This window comes from Manacus candei, unplaced genomic scaffold (genome assembly GCF_025592945.1).
Source record: "Manacus candei isolate 608988 ecotype Guabito, Panama unplaced genomic scaffold, ASM2559294v1 h1tg000014l, whole genome shotgun sequence".
NCBI classification, from domain to species: domain Eukaryota; kingdom Metazoa; phylum Chordata; class Aves; order Passeriformes; family Pipridae; genus Manacus; species Manacus candei.
This window is the reverse complement of record NW_026138062.1, coordinates 32,229,256-32,255,417: the sequence shown is the minus strand read 5'-3', so window position 1 is coordinate 32,255,417 and position 26,162 is coordinate 32,229,256. Positions and strand designations below refer to the sequence as shown.

Sequence of the window (26,162 nt, the reverse complement as noted above, 5' to 3'; positions counted from 1 at the left end):
AGGGAGTGTTGTGGATTTATTTTGTTTAGAAGCCTTCAATTTAGTATTGCACAGCTAATATATCTTATTCTGATACTGGTAGGAGTGATACTGAGTATCTGGCGTCCACTGCTGGATATTTGTTCATTGCTAAAGGAGGGCAGTCGGTACAGAATCTACCAGCTGTCAGCATCACAGTCCAAAGGAAGGGCAGACTCAACTAACATACAATTAACAGCAACAAAGAAAACTCAGTATCTGCAACTATCAGTAAGTGCTTTAAGTGCATAAAGATGTGTCATTAAAGTGTATCATGGTCTATATGTGTGGTAAACACTGAAGTTTTGTGTTTCTTAAGGTATCACAGGAGATGCTGGTGCAGATTTTCTTTCCAAGAAAGGCTCTAAAATTCACCAGTTTGTTGGATCCTTCTTTTCAGCCACCATGTGCTGAAGTCGATTTAGTCGGAGTTGTAGTTTCTGTTAGCAGAACAGGTACGTTGTGGACCACATTCATGTCTTCCCATTGAATAAGCACTGAATTCTTTATTTCAGAAGTCAGAGTTATCTTGGTATTGTACCTGCACCTCAGGCCTGTGAAAACCTGTGAAAACCATGACATACTGGCAGATAATTCTGTTTTCCTAAAGCAAAACTGTCTCTGCTTATTAGCTCAGGAAGTTAGTAAGGCGGGATTCTAAGCTCAAGAACAGCTTGTCTTTATTTTTTCTATAAATGGTGGATGTGAGTTCTCGCATTTGTGTTCAGCATCTGCAGCAGCGCCACCGTGCGTGTATGTGAGCTCCCTCTTTTGTGTACAGTGTCATGGAATGAGTGGAACACAGGGACTGGAGCTCATGGGTGGGAACATATGGATAATCTTCTGAATAAAAAGGTAAAGCACCATAGGAGTATTGGTTTTTAGCCACTGCAACAGAGATTTTGAGTTGTTTTCTGTAATCAGTAGGGAATTGGTGTAGAGTATGGGTGAAGCATGCAGACAAGCTGCCATGTAACATTTATCATTTCTCTTTCAAGATGTGTGGGACCTTTTTTTATAGCTACAAATTGTGGTAATCAACATTTACTTAAGGATGCAAAGGTTTAATTCAAACTTTTTTCTTGCTTTTAGGTTTCACTACTATGGTGTACTTATCTGATGAAAGCTGTAATTTCGTGGCAGTAAAGATCTGGACAGATCTCAGACACCTTGCTATTGAAGATATAGTTGTCTGCTGCTCACTCATTTCTGCAAGCAACCTTCAGTGGCAATCTGAATTTAGATCAGAAATTCCTGTGCTGTTGGCTGGAGATCTTTCTGTGTTCTCAGCCAGTCCAAAGGAAAACTATCTTCAAGAGAAGCTTAATGAACTGAGAAGTATGATAGAGGTAAATATGTAGATGTTTAGTTTGATGATTACTTTTAGTTACTGCTGTGTTACATACTTCACCAGAAAGTCTGTTAGTACTAATAAATCTTTAAAAGAAGTAATACACAGAGGACTGAATTTGAGGGGATTTTCTGGGAGAGGTGTTAATGCAGTTTTCCTGGAGGACTCTACATATGACTTATTGAATGTCTTTTTCTTTTTTTTTTTTAATTCAGTTCAACCAATACCATCTTTTGCTCTGGCTGGCAAAGCATCTTATATCTGTCAATAGTGAATCTGTCATGCACGGTTTGGCCTCTAGCCTTTTAAAAGCTGAAATTTACTCTCTTGCTCAGTGGAGTTTATTCAGTATTGGATTGTTGATTTCATTTATTTATTTTTTATTTCAGTTTTCTAGCAGTGCCAAATACCATGTCCTGGTAATGCATTCCCATTTCTTACTGAAAAATAAGTTTAAATACAAAAGAATTTTTTTCTTCTTCTTCTTGCTCACAATAAAAGGTAGTTTTATTTCTCTCTACGGAAAGTGCAGCAGTCTTCTAAGTTGTTGACTTGATATAAAATAAAATTCTAGTGGGATTATGATGAGAAAAGGAAGTCCTAAATACTTTGTGAGCATATCATACTTAAACAATTTGAAAAACAACTATTCTGCATTGCAAACTGTTCTCCTTTGCAGAATGTAGCCTCCTTTTGCTCTGATGCAGAAAGTAAATTGGTGAATTTGCTACAAAGAAATCTCTTGCGTACACCCAGTTTAACTAAAAGATCCGACTTGGAAAGCCCCTCTCCTTCCTGTAACTTCGCAGAGGATAAAAGTTTGGTAAGCTTCTGTTAATACTGTGTTTGTACTGGCAGTGCATGCAGTGAGGATAGAAGTAAGTTCTGTACTGATGGTTGTGGTCAATGGTCCCACTTCTCAGTCCACTCCATCCATTCTCTTCAGGGCAATGCAAACTGATCAGACACTTTCTCTGTGTGGGTTTACTGTTATTCCCCAGGAGGAACTGAAAGACCATTCTTCCTCCCAGCAGTACATGAAAACTTCCCCTTATGGCCTATGTTTCCACAGCATACTTAAATATTCTAAGTTTTATGTGAGTAAATGAATCATTATTTCTCAGTAGATAATTTATCATTTCCTTGGTCACACTGTGAAGATTACCTGATGTGAATGTCACTGGAAGGAAGAATCTTGATCTGTAAATTCTTTTATGGCATTCTGCAGTTCCTGTTTTTGTTGAGAGAATTTACCTCCTTTTAACTAGATATTGATTACTATTTCCAGGATTTAAAGGGGAAGATGTATCACCTAGTAAATGTTTACATTTTATAGCAGTCTTGACAAAAATTGTTTTAAATAGTACTCAAGTTTCCCATGAAAGCTGCTGGAGGCAAGTTGTTTCTGATGTGGAGTACTGAGCAGTCAGAACAAAAACTTTCCCTGCCACTAGTTGCGATGGAGGGGGAAACACCCTGATGTGATTTCAGTTCCTGGGGACTAATTTATGCTTATAAACCTAACCCTTTTCCATTTCAGAGGGAGTGCTAATACTTAATTCTGAAGGTTTAGTTTATATTTGTTTATCAAATATATTAAGCAATTTAAAACAAATGAGACATGAAAAGTATTTTCAAGTTAGATGTGTGTTTGAATGATTTGCTGTGTAGCATCTGTCTTGTGTGTTTTGTTATCTTCAAGTTTTTTTATATCAGGATTTTTTTTCCCATTTTGTGGAAGTAATTGAGGAAGCTAATGAAATGGAACATTCTATTCAACATCAAACTTCTCTCTTTTTAACTAGATCTCTACTAGAATCAAAATTAAGCATCCAAGCCCTTTGTCAACTATCACACCATATATGAAACTTGTCACACCAGGGTCAGCAAAAACACCTTCACCTGCTACAGTTAGTGAAGACCATCTCAAAAACACCAGAAAGAGAAAAGCTATGGACTTTCTCAGTTGCATACCTGCCCCTCCACCACTGACACCAATGTGTTCAGTAATTTCTCCATCTGTTAAAAAAGCATTCCAGCCCCCACGACGTTTGGGTTTACAGTGTAGCAAGTCATCAAAAGAGACAGATCAGAATATTGGTCGTGTCACGCCCTGTAGAAAATTGAGAGAAACTGTCCATCTTCCTGAGAATGACCTGGTTGCTGATGAAGAACTGGCAATGATTAATACACAAGCACTCATGAATAATTTACCAGAAGAAAGGAAGATGAATTATGTAAATGAAAACAGCAATTCAATAGCTACTAATTTATCTGATGATCTTTCATCCAGAAGTAGTTCCAGGTCTACTGAGAAAGCAAATAACTCATCAAAAAGCAGTTCTGAAGTAGCTGAGACTCTTCAGAAGGACCCAAAGGAACCTGTGGACTCGTTACCAGCCCGCAGAGTGCTACAAAGACAAAAATCCCGAAAATGCTACTAACCACCCATGTACAGTTTTGTATATATTTCAAATTCAAATTATTTTTACACTTTGTACATTAAATCTGGAATCTGTTTAATAAAGCTGTATCTCAAAAACAGACTCATGAAATAAAATTTCATCTGCAAAATAGTCTGAAGAAATTATACACTTCTCACAAATATGTATTGTACAATAACATCAGTATGGCTAAGGGTTTTATGACATTATATAAGCCATTGTTTGGATTCTGACATATTCTTAAATTACAGCAGGATCTTTGTTTCAGTCTAAAGCAATCAGTTTTGTTTCCCTCTGCAGCATTAGAGTAGTTGTTTGGCTATCAAAAGAACAGGGCAAAATAGTTCTCTTATTTTCACTGTACAGAACATTTTAATTCTGAAATGTTGCTCTGTGTAATTAGGGTCCGTTCTTGTACTTTCCTCCTCACTTTCCATATAGCACTAAAAAAGGTTTAGAGAACAGCTGTGATTATTTGATTTACAGCAAAATGCCACACAAAGGTATTAGTGGTAAATCTTTGGTCAGTGTTTCTGAGCTACTCCTTAAAGAAGCACTTGAGGCCACAACATCATGAAAGATAATCAGATCTTTCTTTGATTTTATCGCAGGATCTTTCTGCTGGGGATGAGATAGTGCTTGAATTCATTATTTTGTTCTCATTCATTTCAACAGGTTAAGCTCAGAACTGGAGTTTCTCCATTGGAGAGGGAAATAGTCCTGCTGGACCAGCTGCCACCTCCACATTTCAAATAGCTGCTTGTCAGGTTGCCCTTTGCTCTGCTGCTTCCCACCAGGCAGGTTCAAGGGAGGGAGGATGTTTCAGAACTGAGACCACCAGCTCCCACTCAGCAACCCTTCAGGGGTCCTGTGCTGTTCACTTGGCTCAAGTGCAGGACTGGAGAACTGACACGAGCTCGCTGGTAGTTCTGTAAACTTCCATGGAATACTGCAGAGCCAGAGTCCCTGGGCCCCCAGTTCAGAATTGTTCGTAATGATGATGCTTAAAGCTTAAATTGCATTTTCTACTCAAAATGCATTAATCTTGTACATCTATTGTGTCCTGAAGACAGCTTGACTTTTGCATAGAGACAACATTATACCTCTCAGACTTCTCTGCTAAATTGCTAGATGAATCACAGTTATACCCATATTTCCTAATGTCAAATGGGAGCCGTCTTCATTTCCTCCTGCAAAATACCTCCCCACTGTCTGTTCTACAGGCACTGCTTAATAATCCACACCTATGTAAAAAAATTGACAAGTGGAGTTTTAAAAATGTTTCACAAGGCTTCTTGACAAGGCCATAATCATCAGAATATAACAGTATGGATAAAACCACAGCAGGATAGTTTCTTTTCCCACTCATCCATCAGTCAGTGGCTTCTCAGCACTCAGTGGCTGAAGAGGCTGATTTCTCCCCTTAGCAAAAACAGGTTTTTCCTCCTTTCTTAAGTCATTATGAGTTAGTCTGTGTATTTGACAGCCTTGTGTTTCAGCTGTACAGACCTACTCCTGTAGCCCAGTTCCTACTTAGATGGATTTTCCTGGTGGAAGAGGGATGAGAGGGAGTACAGTTTGTACTGGGGACAGCGCTCTTAGATTGGTCCTGTAGAGCCGTGAGATCACAGAACAATGCCATTTAAAGATTTGTAAGAAATAAAAGTAATTTAGAAATGTAGTAGAAAAACATAAACAGTTTAGAAAAAATTTAAAACTAGAGACTTTTATACCCTGATAATTAAAACACACCAAGGAATCACCTCTTCAGTTAAATGTCATGTTGTCTGTACGTGTCCTGTGAGGTCTTCTCCTTGAGAAGTCTGAAAAAGGATTGGAATGGGTATCCATGCCATAAGATGCATTTGGTCCACTGTAGCTTCCCTCATCTCTGCTTGGTTTTTCAGAGTGAAGAACACTGTGGAAGGTAACATTGTGCTCGTATTGTTCTTTCATCCGTTGTATCTTTTCCCGAGGGACATGATGAATATTTCTTCTGTAGAGTCAAAATTAACAGAAAATACAAGTATTTAGCTGCCCATGTATTAGAAGTTATCTTCAGCTTGCTAAGGTGCCTGATAGGTTGTCCTAAATAGGACAATGGTTCTGATCTATTTCTAGCCTGTTTTTGACAAATTGTTGTTTACTTTTACCGACTTCTTAAGAATATTATTGTGACTGCTGAAAAATGTCACACCAGTATTTTTTTGGGCAGCCAGGACATAAGAAGTTGACAAATATTTTGAAATGAAAGAGTTATGTAGAAGACCTGTGTAGTATTTTATAGAGGACTGCTGGGTTTTAGCACTAACAGCTTGTTAGCCTCAGGGTGAGCTTTGGTACATCTGGAGAAATGCAGACAAGTGCTGTAACCAACATAGACACTGATTTATCAGCAAATACAGAGGTCAAAAAATGCTGTTGCTTTGAGCACAAGTAGTAAAAAAATCATACATGATGTGGCTCAGGCTCCAGGGCAGATTTGTAAATGACAGGTTTGAGAGGGAGGGGAACACAATGCTCAAACATGCAGGGATTTCTGGATAGAGTAAAACAGTCACGGTCTCTCCACAACTGAGTGGGAATTGTTTTTGCAAAGACCACCAGGAATTTCTGTTTGTCTGTGAGTTTGCAAACCCTGAATATCTTTGGGCTTGCCATTTAGCTCTGTAAGGCACAGTTTGTGATCTAGAACGTATGTTTATCCTGCATCTATATTTTCAAAACCTTGTGTTGTGCAAATGCTGCACTGCTCAACATGTGTTTTTCTGTAGTGGAATCACGCTGACAGTAGCACAGCAGGCTGCCAGCTGCACATCCCACTTGTGAAGTGGGCACAAGGTCCTGTAGCAGCCAGAGTCCTGCACACATGCAGCCCATTCCTGGGCCAGTAACCAGCACAAACCCTATTGCTGATAAAGACACCATGTGGAAGCAACCTGCAGCTGTCCCTGAACCATTTACCACAGACCTGCTCCAAAACTGGGCGTATTTGAATTAGTTTTACAGTGCTGCTGTAAAAAGCTGATTTGTTTCAAATATTTAATAACACAAAATGCAAGTTATTGAATTACTCAGCCTACAATGAATTATTAAATTCTGCCTCTGCAGTGATGCCCTACAAGTGGCTGGTGCTGGTGAAGCAAGAGCTGACACAGTTGACAGTTGCCGTTTGTCTCCATCAGACACAGAAAGGAGCAGTGCTAACTTTTGACTAGAGTTCCTAGCTGGTACAAAACAAATACATCCATTGGAATGAAGCGCCCGTGCCTCGTTTTCTTGCAATAACAAGTAAGTTAGCATGTGTTTAGCTTCTGGGTTTGACAGACAGTTCACTGAGGTGTACTTTACATCAGATTGGATAAAGGCTAGGAAATTAGCCTACATGAATTTTTTTCATTGATATAACCATTAACGCTGCAGTCACTAATCAAACTAACATACTTAGAGACACATTTGGCTGCCTCTAAATCCTACCACACAGAGTTGATACATTCACCATATCCCATGTGTGTGTGAGATCTTTACAAAGATCCTCTAGAACCCGGTGTCTTAGCCACACTCAATGTATCATCCCTGCACGCTATAGCAATATTTGCTATGGTTAAATTTTAAGAATAGAAGCCTGAAAATTGTCTCTAGTGCTTAGATATGGTTTTGTGCTGAAACATAAAGACTGCTGCTCAAAATACAGAATGAAAACTGGGGTTTCTGCCCCAAGAAGCTTGCAGCATAAAAAGGCCTTGTTGCTTTTACTACTGCCTGTCTCACTTCAGCACAGTCAGGCCTTTTCAGGGCTGAAATTACTACAAACCAGGTATTCGGTACCAGAAACTTTCCACAACAATCCTTCTGTTGTCATTTACTAGGCTACATTTTAGGGTATGTGAAGAGGAAGAAGACTGTCCTTTATCAGGACACATCTACAAAATGAGAAGCTGTCTGCAATATCAAAGAGAAAAATATGTACCTTGTCAGTTCTTGAACATTGAACTTCCAGGGTGTATCTGGTTCTTGGAATGTAACTTCATATCTATTTTCACGTGCCTGAAGGACACAGAAGTTTTAGATGTGTGGCTGCCAAGCTCAGGAATTGCCAATCTTCTAGACCCCCTGAGATTTTACCAGGTTAAGAGATGTTATCTGTGATATGTACCAGAAGCCAGAAAGAGGACGATAACTGTGACTGCCATCACGGTGCCAGTCTGAGTCCCAGCTAGTTCATTTCCTTCTACATGAAGGGATTTGGGGTTCCCGGCAAAACTTGCCTCAGCCTTGCCCCCAGTCCCCATCCCCCATGGCAATAGCATCTTGGCACTTTATCTCTCTGAAGTCACTGATGGTTCAAGAGCTACAGGTTGACCATGCCAGTCTGGAGTTTCTGGAAGTGTGAGGTCAACATCTATCAGTCATGTTTATCCCAGCCATTGAGTCTACAGTACTCCATTTTTTTCAAGGTAAAGGAACGTATTTGTGTGTATGTATATATATATGTACATACACACACAAAAAAACCCATACATGTACATATATATGTATTAAATACAGTTATTGATTACTTTTGAGTTGGACAAGGAGGCAGGGAAATCTATTGACCTTTTTACATCTTGCCCATCTCTGTCTGTGCCCTCTACTTGCTTCTTATTCACCCACAAGCATTCACAACTCCTGCTAGAGTTGTGAGGCTTTCCAGCACCCACTATTAATTCCTGCCTCTTTTGTGCTAAGCAATACTCAGACCCAAAATTCTTAACTGACAACACCATAACCCACAAAGAGAAGCACGAGTTTAATGTTAGCAGACAGGCCACACTATGCAACTGTACTAAAAATATTGCCATCTCTGCCAGAACTACTGACAAGAGATATCAATGCATCTTTGAAGACTCTGTGTGGTGTATTTTTCACAACTTATGAACTAAAATTGTAAGTCATATCTTGGTATATTTGTCAACAAACAATTGACAGAACTGTTCAATTCATGTCGCTACCAGGGAAGGGGATGACATCCTGATGACTAAGAAGTAACAGGGGAGATTCAAAGGCTGTTAAACTTTTCAAGCCATTTTGCCTTCACTGAGTTATAGAGCTGACTAGCTAAAACAACTACACTGGCACCTCTGCCCCTATTTTGTCATAATATCCACAATATCCACTACAATTAGAGAAAAATGGGGAAAGTGAAGTAATTATTTTTAGCCATGTTAAGAACCATTTCAGTCAGATCACCTTGTAAATGTCATAGCTGAGCACATAAAAGCAATAAATCAGAGATTTCCCTACCATTATCACATATGGCTTCATTTCCCAAGCATGGATGTTGGTATTGTCAATAATAACCGGGCTTTTCCCATTCTTCATTGCTTTGCGTGCTGCAATGTAACACATTAAGTGTATCAAATAACAGACTGATCCAGGCCTTACTAGCCCCAAAGTGTCCTTTCTTGCCCACTGCTCACATACTTGTTTCCCCACCAGACTTGGGTTTGCAGCCACTGCCCAAACGGGAGCCAAGGTCAGTGCCCAGCTGGAGCTCTCCCAGAGGAGGTGGTGCAGCTGCTGGCTGTGCTGTGTACCAGCTGTGTTCTACAAAGCTCTTGTAGAACATACTTGGAACAGCTAAAAATTACTGTTGTTTGCAGAAGATACCTGTTATATCATCTCAAAGTATGTTTGTCATTGCCAAAATTTCCTTCACAACACAGCCACAAAAGCATGTTACATTGTTATCTCTGAAGGAGAGACCTGGGTTGTTTAATTCTCAAACTCATAACTCAGTTTCCGAGTTTTCCTCCTATCACTACCTCCCCACCCCGTAACACCCCCTTCCAGGCCAGGACAGACATCTAAGTAGTTCATAAGGCTGAGGTGCCTACAGCTGCAGAGAGCAGCTGCTGAGCTGGTATCTGTATGGCACCTGTTCTTACCAAGTTTCAGCAGTGCTTCCTAACAGTCACTGCTTTACTTTCTAAAATAACATCTATCAACCTCAGCAATTTTCATTTACAAATTTCTCTCTAGTAAGTCAGAAGAAATAAAATCAGAAGTGGTAAATGTATTTTTTCAACCAATACCCCATGAACTGCAGTGTATGACATCACTTTGAGATATTTTATTTTGGGGGCTAAGTTTAAAGACAGACTGCACAACCCCTGGATGAAGTTCAGTCACCTCTTTTTTGGTTCCACTTGTGTGCATCCTCTAGGAAGTCAGGCTCAAACATGTATACACCATTTTCAATGAAGAAGTCATCAGTACTAAGAACTACGGCACTGGGACAGTCACGTTTCAGTTGTCTGCAGAAAAAAAAGATGAAAGAAGGATTAGTATATGGTAACACATGCCTTTAACAGAGACCATTAAATCAAGAGCCATTTGAATGCTCTGCAAATATGCACCGTGCTTCATTTGAAAAATTCCAGCTTGGAAGGATCTGAAAATACTGCAATCAGTAGATGGACACATAGGATGAAATAAATGGAGCTTGAAGGCATGGCCTTGATTTCTTTAATTCAGCAAAGAAATCTACACTGGACTACCAACATCCAAGTCTTTAATGATATTAATATATTCAGTCTTCCTTCTGAGTTACCTGAGAATTTTCTGAGTTGTCTGAGAACGTAGGATTGTAAAGACAAAAAAAAACCCCAACAACCCAAACCTGCTTATCCCATGGAAGTTGGTGTCAAAAGACAATTTGACCATTTTTCTACTATTTCAGGAGATAAGAAGGAAGGATTTGTCATTTAGTTAAGATGGCCAAGAGTACCATCAGTTTGGGTTTTTTTTGGCTAGAAAGCAGATGGTACTTTTTATTTTATTTATTATTTGCAAACAAATATCTGAATGATAAGTCAATATTTTGTGTTATTTGTTGCAGTTTTATAGTTCTTGTACTTATCCCTGTTTCACTTAATCTTCCTCTTGTAGAATTGAGTAAGTTTTATATCTTTTCAGCTTTAAATATGTTTTTATAAACGAATCTGAATTACCAGATTGGCTATAGATCCATAAAACAGACAGCTGTGGTCAGCGGCACAGGGCAAACCCCCTTCCCTTCGCACTGATGTGTGTCCCACAGCGATGCTCCTGCAGACCTGGGATGCTGTAAACTGACCATCTGCCTCAAAGGTTGTGACTGGCTCTAGGAGGTGGAAGTGCTGGCTTGTGAGGTGGTTTAAACATGAAGCATTCCTCTGCCAGTCCTTAGAGAGCATAAAAAAATCTTAATATGAAATTGTATTCCCATTTTTCTATAATCCAAATTTGTTTGTGTCCATAGACAGAACTATTTTTTTTCAGTCACAGAAGTGCTGGGGGAGGAGAGAGTCTCTGCAAGAAGTCAGGGAGAGCCCATGGCATCATCTCTCTAATCTATGTCTCCCTAAGGCCCAAACTGTCTCAGGAAAAGAAAGGTCAACCAAGAAACCCTGTGGCTCTCAGACTTGAATGCTGCTGCCCTGCTATCTCACATCTCACATGGTCTCCAGTCCCTGTGACTCATTTCAGCTTCCCTAATAAAATGCTTTTCTTCCATCCCCACAAGCTGTAAAACAACTATTTCTCAATGTCTTATCTACATGAGCAACAGCAAGGGAAAAGGTGCCTTTAGGTTATCAGCAAAAAAACAGACACACAGACAGAAAAAGCTTAATTCTGTCATCTAGCTCTGTCCTAACCATTTACTTACCAGTTTTACCCTAATCTGCCTGCAAGCAGCAATTCTTCACTAGGATTGCGGGTTGCATTTAGCTGAATAAAGGTCAGCTTCTGACTTTGCTCAGTCTCCACTGTAACTCCTACCATCTGCTGATTAATTGATATTATTTTGCTGTAACAACCCTCCCAGAGAATAGAGGCTCACTGCTGACTGACAGCCAGGACTGGGCCATGCCCACTGTCAAGTGTCATTTAGCACCTACATGTTGTTATCTTCTAGCTCCAAAGACAGGCTTTAATCACATAATTACTCTGGACAAACAGATTTAAGAAAAGTCATGCTTCAAACTGTTAGCAAACAGTCAAATTACATTTGCTTTCATTTTAGTCCTAGGCAAAGAATTCTTACCATGAAAAGCCTGGCAACACCTAATGCTTATCTGGTTACTTCTGTGCTGAGAAACTGATATATTCAGCTCTCACTTCGATTCAGCACCTCGCCTTTCTCACTGCTTTACCCATTGCAATTTCTTCTCTAAAAAAATCCTTGCTAAAATGCCTGTCATCTCTTTAGCTATTAATAGGCACATAAAATTGCACACATCTTGTAAAAGATCTCAAGACTATTTTTTTCTTGCTCAGTATTTCTTTTAAACATGTTCTCAAACAGTGCAAATTTTAAACTAATTTTCTTAGCACATACTTTACTGAATTTTCAACACATATATGCACACTCACATGAGAGTTTTGATATTAACCCTTAAGCAATCTAAACTGTATGTGATTATCTGTAAACTCAGTCTAACTACCCTGATACTGATAATAAAGTAAATAAAACTTGTGTGTCAAAGGAGGAAAAATATGGCACAAAATATCCTAAGAGCCATAAATTACTTTCACATTTGCTATATTTATACCAAACAAGCTCCTACTAACAGCAACATAAGAAAACATTAAGTGGGATAAAGGTGTTTTACCTTCTGCTTATTTTGCTGGTTTTAACTTTTAGCTTTCTAAAACAACCAGTCACTGAAGTTTACCACCATTTCTGTAATCCCCTCCCTATTGCCCATGAAGTTGACAAAAATCCTGTTTCTTCTGTCCCTTATAATTTCAAAAGGGACCCAAACCTCTTTAATGTGTTTCTTAAGAAATAAGCCTTGTACAATCTTCACAGGACTGCAAGGTGGTTTAGAAGACAGGTTTGCATAATCACACCAGGCTCCTAATCACTGTATGCAATTAAAATGCCTGTATTTTAGAAAAATATACATTAGCTATGCAAAATGAGAGGGCTTGTGACCACTGTTATTAATGCATAAGTCTTGAACAGCCCCATGTAAAAAGAAATTGCCCATTGCTGTCGGATCAGTAAGCATAAAGCATACTAAAGAGGAAAAGAAGAATGGAATCTCTTTGCAAGATCAAAGGATACATAGGAGCTATATTAGCATTTTATAAAGAAACCATTGAACTTGAAGCACTGTGTTGTGACAAGCAGCATCTGTCAAAGGTTCAGTATTAATTTGGGAAATGTAATTACACAGTGATTGCACAATCTCTCCATCTTGCTGCAGTGGATACAGAATGTGGTACGCTCTATATCTTGCTAAAGAAAAGTTTGCTGCTGTTTCAGAAAATACAAAGGATAAGAAAGTAAGAAGAGCACGGGGGATGTTTCCTCTGCTTGCAACAAATCTCCTCAACCCCTTTCTACCCTTTCTGCACAGTGAAGCAGTACTGTGTCTCATTAGACTGGCTGATACAGTTGAGGAAAAAAAAACCTTTCAGATGCTTCAGTTCTTCAGCTCTGACACAACAGTGGTAAACCTCATGATCTACAGCAGGGCCTGGGAACTCATAAAGACCTTGGAAATATGAAGCTGCAGAGGCAGAAGCTTCACTGCCTGCCCACACCAACCCCTCTGGCAGCCCAGGTAGCAACAACACTTCTAAACAACACAGTGCCTCGGCTGGTGTTGGTGGACACTCATCTGCTGTCTCTCCCTGGCCACATTTACGATGGCTGCTGAGATCAAAAAAGGAGACTCTTTCTGTTGAAAATACAGCTTTGTTTCTGTTTGACCACAGTAGCATTGTAACAGCTGCCCCACTGAAGAGACAGGTGGGTTAAAGACATCTCCTGTGTTATTCATCTGAAGATGTGTTCCCAGGATTTATAACATTTTTGAAGTCCATTTTTTTCCCTAAAGAGCATCTTCAGTGCTTTCAAACAATTATTTCATATTCTAACTGTAACAATTTTATAATAATTATTTTCTATATAATTTTATAATAATGTAAACAAAAATAATCACTGGAGATAAAAAAATTCCATAATTGTATTCCATAGGCTCTCATGCTTTTTCATCAGAAAATTTGAAAATAAATTTCTGATTTGAACCTGGTAAGCAGATGGGAAGGAACATTATCAGAAGGCAGCAGGATGCTACGTCTGGCAGATCTCAGAGCCAGTATATTCTCATACATCTTCCAATGTCCTGGAGACCAGAACATATACATGCAACCGCTTGCTCTGGTCACTCTTCCCAACACTTTATGTTGCATTCTGTGGCATTTAAAAGGTGTTTAAAAGCTTTTGGTTTCAGCAGAAAAGCAGAACTGTGAGATCTGGTGCACATGCTCAGCATTATCACCTGTCTACAATGTTTGAACAATTTCTAGTGCCCAGAGGACTTTGCCCAGATGAGCCAGTCAGGTGCTGCTTGTAAAGCACAGACACGCCTTTGTGTCTCACCCACGGGGGCTCAAGCCATGGCTCCATTTTGTAAAGAAACAGGATGATATTACATTTGATCAACACATTCAGGAGACTCACCTGAAGTGGTTTTATACCAGGGGACATGTTTACAATAACAATGCTGTCTGGAAGCAGGAGTTGCAGAGCTGAAGTCCATGAACCCATCAGAGCTGCAGCTCTGCAACAGGGTCAGGTGCTGGTCAGGGTTGGGTGCTGGTTACATGTCAGGCCAGGACTGGAGGTGCTGGGATGAACCAGGCAACGGCAGCAGGGAGAACTGGACAAGACGTGGATTACGCCAAGCAGTGATGCCCCAGTGCCAGTACATTTTTTCTCTTCTGTTCTGGAAGATTGCTCCCTTTGTGGTTCATAAGGGAGTACAAGAACAACCTCATTTTGAGCTATAAATCAACAGCAGTGGCTGAAAAGTTACGTTTGATCATGCCCAGCTTAATGCTTGAGTTAAACTGCTAGATAAAGGCTTATGTGTAAGTTGAGCAATGTATTGTAGAAGAGCTGGAAGTGCACCTACCATGCAATAAAGAGCTTGCTGAGGAAGCAGGTATGAGCTTGTATGCAGCTCATTTTACTTTTTGGAGGCATTTTTGGAAGCTATACCTGCTACTGAACCCCAGTTAACTGTTTTCTCAGTAGTTGCCTCAGTTTGATCATAAACCCTGCATTGCGAAGTCGAGGACAATGTGTTCAGGAGGAGTGTGTCGCACCTGCCTGATGGAGACTGCTGGAGATGTGACTCCAGCTGGCCCTCCTCCTGTGGGCTTCTGCTGGTGTGGTGAACAGTTACAGCGAGGTGGTTGGGGTCACCCAAAATACGTGGTTCAGGGAAGGATATTCTTAACAGTGAAGCAATTGGAAAGTTTTGGAGCTTGGTGGTGAGCAGACCAACTCATTCTTCAATAATCGCAAGTGGATCCTTTTTTGTCTTTAGTAGAAATGCAAAACCAGACCTGAACTGATCCATGCCAGTGTCAGGCTGCTCTGAGCTGGGAGAACAACTGGGGTTGGGAAATAATTTTAATGAAGATGCTGTACCTAAATCTTACAAAGCTGTGTCCAAACTGAGCTCGGTGACACTGAAAAGTCAGGGAAACAAGTCATGGATCTGAGTTTGTTCCTTAAGATTTTGTGATGAACTGAAAAGGGGCCTTTCTCTTGGAGGTATGACTGGGCTGTGATATCACCAGTGCACAGTTTGTGACTTCTGAGCACTGTAAAGATCTACAGGTTGTAACTGAAATGCTGGCTGATATGAAGAATGAATGAATGAATGAAGGGAAGTGTGTATGAAAGCATCAGAAGAAACAATAGAGCAAAGGCTAAAACAATGGTACACACTGACAGCCAAGAACATAATTAACAGCAAAAAATCTGGGAAAGGTGCTGCTTAACCCCCCCCACAAGGCCAGCACTCAGCTGAGGCCCAGCACCAGGGACATGTTGCTGGAAGACTCATGCTCTGAGAGCAGGAGGATGACCAGCGGGTCACATCAGCCCATACACACCTGCCTCCTTCCTCTCGTTCCAGAAGTAGCACAGAGCCTGAAAAGACACCCAAAATGGGAAAACTAAAATAATGGGAAAAAAATCCCCAACACCTAAGATTCATGAAGCACCAAGTAAGCTGAATTTGGAGGCAAAAAGATGGCAGCCCTAGAAGCTGATGGCTGCGAGTGGCACACCAGACCTGACCAAAACTCACCCTGTCACTACCGAGAGCAATCCAGCAGAGGAAGCAAGGACAGGACAGGTGAAGGCCCTTGACCGCTCTGATTTTGGGCAGACCACCTGTGCACATGCATCTTGGTGCCTGCAGGTATTTAGCTGTGATACTGTGAGTAAAATCTGAGAAAATAAATTTGAATCCATAAAATGAGCTTCTGGAGGGCTTTTGCAAGTAAACAACCACCTTCCTCCTCCAGTAGGATCTTACAATGAGCTTTGTTGCTGTCATTTTCTGCAAACATTGCCTTGCTTGGCACATTGCATTTACCAACACCGCAAGCTACACAGTGTGGGAATAACAAAAGAAGTTTTTGGGCACAGTCCTTCCATATCTGGTCAGAGTTAATGGAGAGGTATTAAATGTTGCTCTAATGGCTGTCCTTCAATCTGTGTACTTCTGAACAGCTAAATGCAATGATACGATTAACAGGGGCTAGAAACAGAGTAAGATACTCAAACATTAATCTCACAGGGAATTAAAACAATACTTACACCTGATTTTGTAATTCTGTCATTAATAATTAACCTTGTGTTTTGACCTAAAAAATACAAGTGGGTCAGTTACCTGTGCTGCCTGAGAATATGGCCCCAAACCATTACGTTCTTACTTTGCTATGAGAAGACCCAACCCCTCTGAAGGAGCAGGCCTGCACTTACACAGCCTCTTACAGGAAAGACATGCATTTTGGGTGTGAGTAAAACACAGCATTTGCCCATTTATAAAATAACTTCACTTGCCAAAGTGCAGTGAGGCAGAAGGCCCAATGTGACAGGGAAGTACTGCACTGAAAAGACGAAACTGTAGATGAACACAGTGTATCACTCAGCTTCAGGCTGCCACCTCTCACAGCAGAGCCCTTCTTGTGGCAGCCCATGATCCCAGCATGGGTTCCTTAACCCAGCAGAGTAAGAAGACAGTGAATGTTCCTCTTTTGATAGAGAGTGGGTGGCACTGGGAGCTGTGTGATACCAGACTGTGAGATTTTGTGATATGATATTACAGCTACACTGTGTCATGCTGGCTGCAGTGCTGTCTCCCAGTACTCCACACTGGGTTCTTCCACCTATTTTTAATCAGTCTTTGAACTGCCAGAGAGGGGACTGGTCTCCTCTGCCCATTATACACAGCCCTACAGCTCTGATCAGGAGTGCAGGACATCACAAAAACAGAAGTCAGAGCTGTCAATTTTCAGTCAGAGAGGGGGAGTGCTTTACTGTGTTTGTGATTAACCGAAAAAAAGTGCCCAAACCAAACCAAAAAAACCTACAACAACAAAAAAATACCAAAGAAAAAAGCCCCACCACCAATCTGATGCTTTTTAGAAAAGAAACAACAACAACCACCTGGGTCAGAGTGTTCAGTCCAACTTCCTAGAAGCTTCCCTGCAGTACTCTCGCTGGGGACAGCAGCACCCACAGTCCCACGGGCAGGACACCCAGACCAGCCACAGGTACCAGGAGCAGCGCAGCCTGGAGCGGGCCTGGAGCCGGCATGCGGAGGGTTTCGAGCGGCTGCCACCAGTCAAGGCTCCCGCTTTCCCCCGAGCCCCCAAACCAGCCCCGGTGCCCCTGCGGGGTCTGCAGCGAGCGTGCCCCGCTCTCCGCCGCGGCGCGGGGTCCGGGCGGGCACACGGCTCCCGAAGCACTGCCCGGCTCGGCCCCTGCGGCTGCTCCGCTCCTGCCCCGCAACCGCACCCGATACCCCGCGGTGGGGCCGGAGCCGGGGCGGGGGACACTCTTACCTGGCCAGGGTGCTCTTCCCGGCGCCCGGCAGCCCCCGCAGCAGCACCAGCCTCCCGCAGCCGCGGCCGCGCTGGGGCCCCAGGCTGAGCCCCCCGAGGGCGCGGAGCAGCCGCTCGTCCATCGCCGCGGCCCCGGGCCCGGGCCCGGCGGGGAGTGGGGTCGGGGCCGGCCCAGGACGGGGGGCCCGTGGCAGCCGCTCCCCATCCCGGCCCCCGCCCCGGCCCCGGCCCCGGCGCCGCGTCCCACGGCCCCCGCGGGCGGGCGGGAACCCGCGTCCCTCCATGGCCCGGGCGCCCGAGCCTGTGCCCCGTGAAATCGAAAGCTGCCTTAAGGAGAGAGAGACGGGCGAGGACGGGCATCTGCGGCTCGTACCGCCGAACTCTCAGCTGCGGCACTCGCTTTCGACCCGGAACTTTAGCCCAAAGATACCATCTTTGATTAATTAAAATCAGGATTAATCTCCAAATTCTCAAAGGCAGGAGAACACAAGCCAGCGCCGAAAGTGTTCAATCCCATGTGCTGCCTGTACGTACTGCGAACTACAAGGCAGGCAGGAGAGGGAATCATCAAGGGGATGTAGCTAAACAACCACCCTGCACTGCACGGATAACCCTGTGCATCACGCTCAGTACACCACCCTATTTTTTTTTTCAAACATATTATCACATGAGAAAGTAAAGGAAGTTTAACAAGATTTATTTCCTCTGAAGAAAACCTGATCTGCATTAATTCGATCACCACAGAAGCAAAAGAAATTATAGTTTCTAGTAAGCCCAAAAATAGCGGGTGTGGTACCACACTCTCCCTCTTAGAACCACACACGGCGTCAATCCCAGCTTGGCTAGAAGCCAGCCTCAGCTATGCCACAGGGACACACTGCCACCAAACCTCAAGGCTGAAGCCTTAGGTTCTGATGCTTGCCAATAGTGCTAAGGAGAGGGTTCACATACAGGGAGAAAGCTTAGCTCCTGAGTACATGGCACACCAACGCTAATTGAAGCTGAAGCAAGTGGGGAAAAAAGTGGCAGGAAAAAAGATACATACAATTTGAAATTCATAGATACTGTGGAGGGGAGAGTTAAAGTAAACTTAAATTGACAACAACCTCCTAGGAGGCATAACATGATTTGTGCATATTAGAATACTGCGAGATTTTGAAAACTGTTTTTATTTTAAGCCTTCTGTAAGGTCATTATCCAGTAAGAGAAAATAAAGGCATTCAGATTTCTGTCTCAGTAAAAGGAAGCAGGAAGACAGGATTAATCCTTGAGTGACATTTTCTTGAAATCAAACTAACTTTTCTGCTGCCACTGGTACCTCAGCTAAGTCTGAAGCTGCAGTTAGCACTGGCATGAATTACCTTCCACCTCCCCATTACATTTTGTATAATGTTCTGCTGGTAGGAGAGCAGCACATTCCCAGCCAAGGAAAACACACACATGTACTTGGCAAATGTATTAAGACAGTGTGGCCAGTAAATTTCACCAATGGTACAACATTAATTTCGAAATGTATACATTGTTGACTGCTCACATGTAGATGCAGTATTTAGGCAGAAAGTGGGGACACATTGGCAATTTAGGCTGTAGTGGAGCTTCAGCATGAGTGCAGTCAGGTCCTGAATCAACTGGTGCATAATGAAACAGGTGCAGGGAAAGGTAAGGAAGAGAAGTTGAATGAACAAATGGATAAATATTCTGGATCTGCAAGCTGCAGAAGTGGGAAATATTTCTGATAAGTAGACACAACCTAAGTTTCCTTGCTACTCTTCTTCTCATTCATCTTTTGTCACACCTTTCACCATTAAGTGAGGTGACAATTGTCTTTTATGTCTCTCCTCCCTACAAAGAAATGTCCAGCCTTATGGATGCCTCATAATTGACAGAGGTTGCTCTTTATAATTAATTATAATTTAGCTCACTCTCCATATGTAAATATTTCTAATACCTCTAACAGAAACATCAAATCACTAGTTACTAGTGCTAGTTATACATCTTCTCAGTCTAACACAAACCATATACATCCTTCCTCCAGTGTATTTGAATCAGGTCTGTAGTGAAATTTTCTTATTTCTGTAGTCCCAAATGAGTCTAGCTGAAGGGAAGCATAAAGGGAAGCATAAAGGCTCATTTCAAGAGAAAAGGAGGTAAGTTGTGTACCCCTGGATGAATGATTAGGAGTGACTGATGAAGATTTATTTCACTTGAGGTTGTAAAGGGACTAGGATGTAATTATGACTGACAGGGTGAAAGGCAGAAGCAGGCACATGTAACAGGCACCTTTCCCTGCAGGCAAGCATCACTGTGTGGCAACATCTTGGATTCCCACACAAGTAAATTAAATACCAGAGCTTGAAGCTCACCCCCCATGGCAACAAATGCTTCTGGTCTCCACTCTCAAACTGTTTGTACCACACTTGAGGTTTATATAGAGAAAGTATAAATCCCAAATGGCTTCAGAAAGTGACATTTTGCCATACCCAAAGTCATCTCAATTTCGATCATTATTACATAGACAGAAAGGTTGATACTGGGGGGCTGTGGGAGAGAAGACAGACAAAGAAAAAAAAAATCTACAGTGGTTTCTTTCTTCCAGGTTATCCCTCACATTTAAAATCCTTAGTGGCCATGGTGGAATCAAAGTGAGAAGTTTCTGAAATAAAAAGAGAACAGGTTCTGCTGAAATACCACAACAACACAGGCTGCAACAAGACTTTTAACAGCTGAGACCTGAGAAAGAAAACCCAGACTGAGAAGAGTTCACCTGTCCGACATTTTTTAAAGTCTCCCATACTCAGCTGTTGGTTATTTCTTTAAAAAGTTAAAAAGAACAGAGAGGAAGAAGATAATAGAAAGCAAAGGGAAAATAAAGAAATATAGGGAGAATGGAAAAGGAAGAGAAGAATTTGGATGTCAAAACTAGAGGCAATAAGGACCTAACAATCTCAATGCTAAAACACAGGGAGAAGAGTAACACAGTGGATTTTTTTTTCTCTATACTTCACAAACCCTATATAATGAACAGTTGTTCAACCAAAACTAATATTGTACAGCTACATCTCATAATTGTTTTGTTACAATATGAATTGTTTACCCTGTTACATTCACTCAGGACCTCACAGACCTCCAAGTCACAGAGTTCATATGAGGCAATGGCTGGTCTTTTCTGAGAGCTCCAGAAACGCTGCTGTGGGCAGCTCTTATTCCCCCTAGGTAATTATACTCTCTGCTTAAGTCATTTTTGGGCCAGGTTTTCTGATAAGCACTGAAAAAAGTAGGTGAGGTTTTCTGCTCATAATTCTGTCCACTTTTTCATGCTTCATTTTGTTTACTATTAGTGGTTAAATGTCAAAGAACAGAGAAATTTCTTTTTTTTATTATTATCGTGGTATCAAAGTACCAACTAAAAGAGGTTTGGCCATGGGATGATATTTTCTGTGGCAATACTGGAAGACTGCTTTAGTTTGCTTTGTATCTTCTAGATTAATTTCTTCATGCTAGACAAAAGACAGTCCTGCCTGACCCAGCTATATGTTCCTATTCCTTTGCCTTAGTCCTGCTATCTCATGGACTCTAGATGAGCTCCATGGTCTAGACAAAAAACTTTTTGGACATCTTCATGCATTGGATTATGGAGTTGAACTGCTTCACTCTGACTGCAGAAGCATTGCATGCAGCAATGGGAAGTGCTGGGAATAGCATAGCCAGAGAAAGGAGGAGTGATAACGTACAGCACCAAGAGATTTGTCTCATCAAAGCCACACCCTACCAGGCTGTTGTGGAAGAAGTCTTCCTGCAGGGAGTTCCTGAACACTATTCTTTCAAAAAGAAACATGCCAGCTTTTACTTTGCAGTGGTCTTGCAGATAAATGCTTACACTGACATCAGGTTCTGTCTTCTTGTGCTACATTTGTATTGTGCTTGGCACCTGTGAGTCCTTGTCTAAGAAAATCTTACAGGCACCAAAATAATGCTGTTTTCAATGATCTCAACATTTTTTAAACTGGGAACTCTTGCTTAATCTGCAGAACAAATACTGATGTGCTGCCAATGCTTCAATAAGGAACTCTCACAACAGCTTCAGATTAACCCTGTATTTTCACAGAGGAACACCACCACTGTTCACTCTCCCATTGGAATGAAAACACTCTTACACAACATGAGTACAGAAGAACATTCATCTGGCTAACAGCTTAAGTTGCACTTGGCCAGTAATGCTCAGTTTACTTTCCAATCTGAAGGGACTGAATGATCATATTAGCTCGCCATTTATTTCCTATGTTTTTAAAAGTTTTCAATAGAAATGTCTCAATTTTCTTAGCTTTTTTTCCCCCTGGCATTTGATGAAATCAAATCCATTTCAACATTTACAGTTGTCCACTTGAGCAGTTTTACAACCACTCTGGGACATCATTCTTGGTGAGTCTGCTTTAATCAAGGGAGCAGAGGAGAATTCCCTCGTGGTGAGGAAAGACAACCTTATCCCTCAAAACCAGGGGCACCATCAATGAGAAAAACTCACCTGCCTTTTACAGTACCTACTCATGTAGACTTCAGAGGACTGCTGAAATACCCACGTGGGGTCTGGCTAGGGGTCTTTGTTACCCTGAATCCTGTGCCTGACTGTGAGCATGATCCGACTGAAAAACCCAAGACATGCTTCTTCCTTTTCATATACTTTTCTTAATTTTTTTAACATCCTACATTTGTATGATTAAAAATCTTAAAAGCAGCCCTTCATCTGAAGGTTTGGTTGCGTGGTACGTGGTCCCTGCTATCAGAGCTGACTGACACCCAAACAGGGTGCCCTGCACGTCCTCTCCTTGTATCTGTAGCAGCACAGCCTCGTCTGCTCCCTTGCCACAACTTTGGCACTGAATTGGGCTTTACAGCTTATCTAAACTTGTCAGTCCAGCAGAAAACTACCCATTTGTTTCCTGCAGGGTTAGCAAGCTAAATTATAGCCTTCATGTCAGCCAGGAAGTGTTGGAGCTGATCTCTGAAGCAGGGCTGGCAGGAAGGGCACTTCACATCTTTGGCAGCAGCAAGCCATTCATGGTCTGAGAAGGCAGATCACAGCTCCAGAGCAGCCTAAACCCATCTGACCTCTGTTGTCTCATCCTCTTCCTCCAACCGCCTTCAGGACTTTCCCTGACTCATTTCAGTTGTTGAACTAAACCAAACCAAAGCAAACACCCCCAAAACCTCCTGACTAACTTCCCTCCTCCTCCAAACACGAAACTCCAACTGAACCACACCTCCCCCCAGCATCGATTTCCATGACTGAGCCCTGCAGAGAATGTGTAAGACCTTTTTATAAACCAAACACTGACTGAGAGTCTTCTTTCACGGTAAAATTTGCATTGCTTTGATTCTACATTCCTAGAACTAACATAAGCCAATGCAGTAGAGCATTAGACTGCAACACCACGTAACAATCTGGGGTTTAATGACAGCAGACAGTGGCTGGGTCACACATGCACAGGGCTGCGAGTCACTTCTGCTGCACTCACAGCAAGCAGGAGAGGAAGACAAACAATTTTGGAAGTAGCACAGCAAACAGACAAAAGGGGTAAATCTAATGGAAAAAGATAGAGGTTTGGATAATGAGGCAAGATACTCTGCTAGTGTCTGTCTTTCCTTTCTTGTAGCACACAAAGGCAAAAAAAAATAAATTCATGTTAATCACAATTTTCTCCTGGGAAGGTAACAGAGCTCTCCATGTCTGTTTCTTTAACATATGAACATTTCAATCAATAACCTGAACATTTCTGGATAGTAGCTTAGGATACAAACGCCACAGACAGTTAGTCAGTACCATAAGCCAAAATCTTGCCTTTAGTGGAATATTATAAATAAGTAACTTCTAAAAATATGTAGCAGGCATAGGGCTAAGTATTTGGGTAGAATTTTTTTTAATTTGCTTAACAAATATTGTAGTATTTGATTATGTAAGAGGACAATATCATGACCAGAAGTTCTTGATGTTATTAATGATCCATCCTGACAGAACCATGTGAGATCGGTGCTGTCTGTACTAAGTGGTTCACAGAGATTCACCTCATCTTCCTATGTCAGTAGATGGTACAGGGTAATCAGCAAATGGCCTGCAATGTCATTTTTGTAATCAATGATATAAAAATGCACATAATCAAATCAAACTCCATTCAAGAGGTTTCAATTCCAACCCAAACTATTCAACTACTTCCTCTCTAACACGAACCTCTACCGTGAAAATTAAAAAACCAGCTAAAACATCAACTTTTGCTTTTATAGCTGTCCCAACACAGTGCACGTCCACCTCTTCGACTACTCCAACTCATGCTCAGGTCAGGCACAGGGTGACAAAGACCCCCAACCAGACCCCACGAGGATGATATTTCAATGGTCCTGTGATGTCTGGACAGGAATAATTTAAATTTCAGAATCTGTAATCTTTTTTTCTGGCTCAGTTTGCTCATGGTACAAGTTATTCTATTTCTGTGTACCTCAGTTTCCTAGTTTAAAAGCTACAGATTAATCCATTTTCCATTTTGGAAAGAACAACTGATGGCAAATGACACAGAAGTTAAGCTAGCATTTTCCAGATGGAACCCAAAGTCCTTCCTTCTTATCACAATCTACCCAGAATATATCACATAAACAAGCTGGAGAAACTTTGCCAGGTTACCAAAGGGTTCAAAAATTCACAAGACAAGCAAGAACACAACAGCATACTTTCTAATGCTCAGTAGCACACTTTGTCACACCAAATTAAAACATTAATGAAAAATTAACACTTCAATATATTGGAGTCTTCTTGTGATGCCCTGCTGCTGATTCTCTACTAAAAAGGAGAGCTGTCACTTTTTCATAACTTGGTGAAATACAGTTTTATTACTCATAAGTGCTCTTGATAATTAGACCTTTAACGAAGGCAGCATTGCTCTCCATGCTCAAGAGACAAGGAAAATAGGACTGTGATGACTCATAACAGATTACACAGTAACCAAACCAGGAATGAAGTCCAGCGCTCAGGCATCCTACCACACTGCTTTTACTTTACCAGGCAGGTTTTAGATTTCAGAGGAAAAAAAAAAAATCATATGCCTTTAATATCCAAATACTGCCTTTTCATTTCCCCATTCAGGCTTAAAAAAAACCAAACCCAGAACAACCCTCAACCTTAATTGAATTGAAAAACAAGTAATTTGGAGGATACTAATTGCACCTTAAAAGATATAACAAACAATGTTCTTTAGATGTTTTGTCAAATATATGAAAAAAGAATGAAACACATTCACAAGTGTGACTGATTACCTGTTCATGCAGAATTTAAGATAGTCAGTCATGATTGATGAAATGCAGCACCCAGACAGCCAGTGCTGGTGCAGGTCATGATGTTCTCTTCTATCATCTCTTGAAACAGCTCCATGCCTGGAAGTGTTTCAGAAGAATCTTGATTCTCTTGGTGATTTTTATTTAGATCTTCAAGACTAATAATATCATCTGAAAAATAAAGAAATTACAAACTTCAGCCAAAGGCACCTAAAATTATCTTATGTAGTCTGTCATCTCTGTTGTGTCAGGATAGAGTATTTCTAGAGTAAGCTTTTATTTCATCAGAATACCCTTGATTCCTCCTCCTAAATATGAAATCTTTCATATTTGTCTCTCATGGAGGGGGGGGGAGGAGGGAGTGAGAGAGAGCACTCGTGTTTGTGTGTCTATTCCCAATAGAATCTTATGCTTCCTCTCCAAAAGCTTCCTTTTTTTCTAAAATTCTCTCCTATTTTAGACAGCAAATTCTAGCAGCTGTCAGGGAGCTACTATTATGTATTTTTAAACTCATATTATGAAACTTCTGTAATTGTACTACACTAACACGGAAATAATGGAAAACGACAACCAGCAACCTTATTCCATAACCTCCACATTGCAGGAATTCATGCATGCAGAAGTCCAGAGCTTCACATGAACTCTGATACTTCTTACTGCTCAAGGGTGTGACCTCAGGTACTGTTGACAGCAGCTGAACATGATCCAGCAGTGTGCCCAGGTGGCCAAGAAAGCCAATGGTATCCTGGCCTGTATCAGCAGAGGTGTGGCCAGCAGGACCAGGGCAGTGATTGTATCCCTGTACTGGGCACTGGTGAGGCTGCACCTCAAAGTTTTGGGCTTGTCACTACAAGAACAACATTGAGGTGCTGGAACATGTCCAGAAGATAATCAAACTTTCAGGGAAGTAAAGTCTAAAGAAAGACTTCCTCGTGCTAAACGTTCTTCTGATCTGGAGTGGGTAAACTTGAGCTAAGTACTGGATTCATTCCATGTGGGAAACTTTAAAAGGCAAGGAATTACAGCACTTGCATCAGGAAACACAAAGTGACAATTCACAGCAACCATAGCTCTGTCATATCATGTACACATCAACACTAGCACAAATTCATTTATCACATCCTGGT

The 26,162-nt window shown here is 41.4% G+C and overlaps 3 protein-coding genes across 11 annotated transcripts in view; 1 reads left to right on the top strand and 2 right to left on the bottom strand.

The window, feature by feature from the left end:
* Positions 1-3,822, top strand: part of BRCA2 (BRCA2 DNA repair associated) — a 37,895-nt gene extending 34,073 nt beyond the window's left edge. For all 3 annotated transcript variants that reach the window (XM_051778810.1, XM_051778808.1, XM_051778809.1), the window contains exons 23-27: positions 83-249; positions 338-473; positions 1,111-1,367; positions 2,049-2,192; positions 3,175-3,822. In XM_051778810.1, the coding sequence (XP_051634770.1) occupies positions 83-249; positions 338-473; positions 1,111-1,367; positions 2,049-2,192; positions 3,175-3,813 (1,343 nt within the window). In that variant the 3' untranslated portion in view covers positions 3,814-3,822. The remainder of the gene's footprint in view (positions 1-82; positions 250-337; positions 474-1,110; positions 1,368-2,048; positions 2,193-3,174) is intronic.
* Positions 3,823-4,156: 334 nt separating this feature from the next.
* Positions 4,157-17,921, bottom strand: N4BP2L1 (NEDD4 binding protein 2 like 1). The gene is made up of 5 exons (XM_051778907.1): positions 17,719-17,921; positions 9,985-10,109; positions 9,097-9,185; positions 7,784-7,860; positions 4,157-5,809 (listed from the first exon to the last, which is right to left on the bottom strand). Exons 1-5 carry the CDS (start codon positions 17,838-17,840, stop codon positions 5,581-5,583), a joined length of 642 nt encoding a protein of 213 aa, XP_051634867.1. The 5' UTR covers positions 17,841-17,921; the 3' UTR covers positions 4,157-5,580.
* A 100-nt stretch (positions 17,922-18,021) lies between these two features.
* The window catches only part of N4BP2L2 (NEDD4 binding protein 2 like 2), a 45,625-nt gene continuing 37,484 nt past the window's right edge, over positions 18,022-26,162 (bottom strand). For 2 of the 7 annotated variants that reach the window (XM_051778846.1, XM_051778848.1), the window contains exons 11-12: positions 25,018-25,206; positions 18,277-20,371 (exon numbers count right to left, since the gene is read on the bottom strand). In XM_051778846.1, coding sequence (XP_051634806.1) covers positions 25,046-25,206 — 161 coding nt within the window. In that variant the 3' untranslated portion in view covers positions 18,277-20,371; positions 25,018-25,045. Of the gene's footprint in view, positions 20,372-25,017; positions 25,207-26,162 lie in introns of those variants that run through there. The other 5 variants (XM_051778853.1, XM_051778851.1, XM_051778852.1 and 2 more) reach the window with 5 other exon arrangements.

Excerpts from the sequence above, each read along its gene's own strand:
- N4BP2L1 (XM_051778907.1), bottom strand. The coding sequence starts at position 17,840 with ATGGACGAGCGGCTGCTCCGCGCCCTCGGGGGGCTCAGCCTGGGGCCC. Across the intron at positions 10,110-17,718 it reads GGGAAGAGCACCCTGGCCAG|ACAACTGAAACGTGACTGTC; the intron begins GTAAGAGTGTCC and ends TTTTTTCTGCAG. Across the intron at positions 9,186-9,984 it reads CAAGTGGAACCAAAAAAGAG|CACGCAAAGCAATGAAGAAT; the intron begins GTGACTGAACTT and ends GTTACATTGCAG.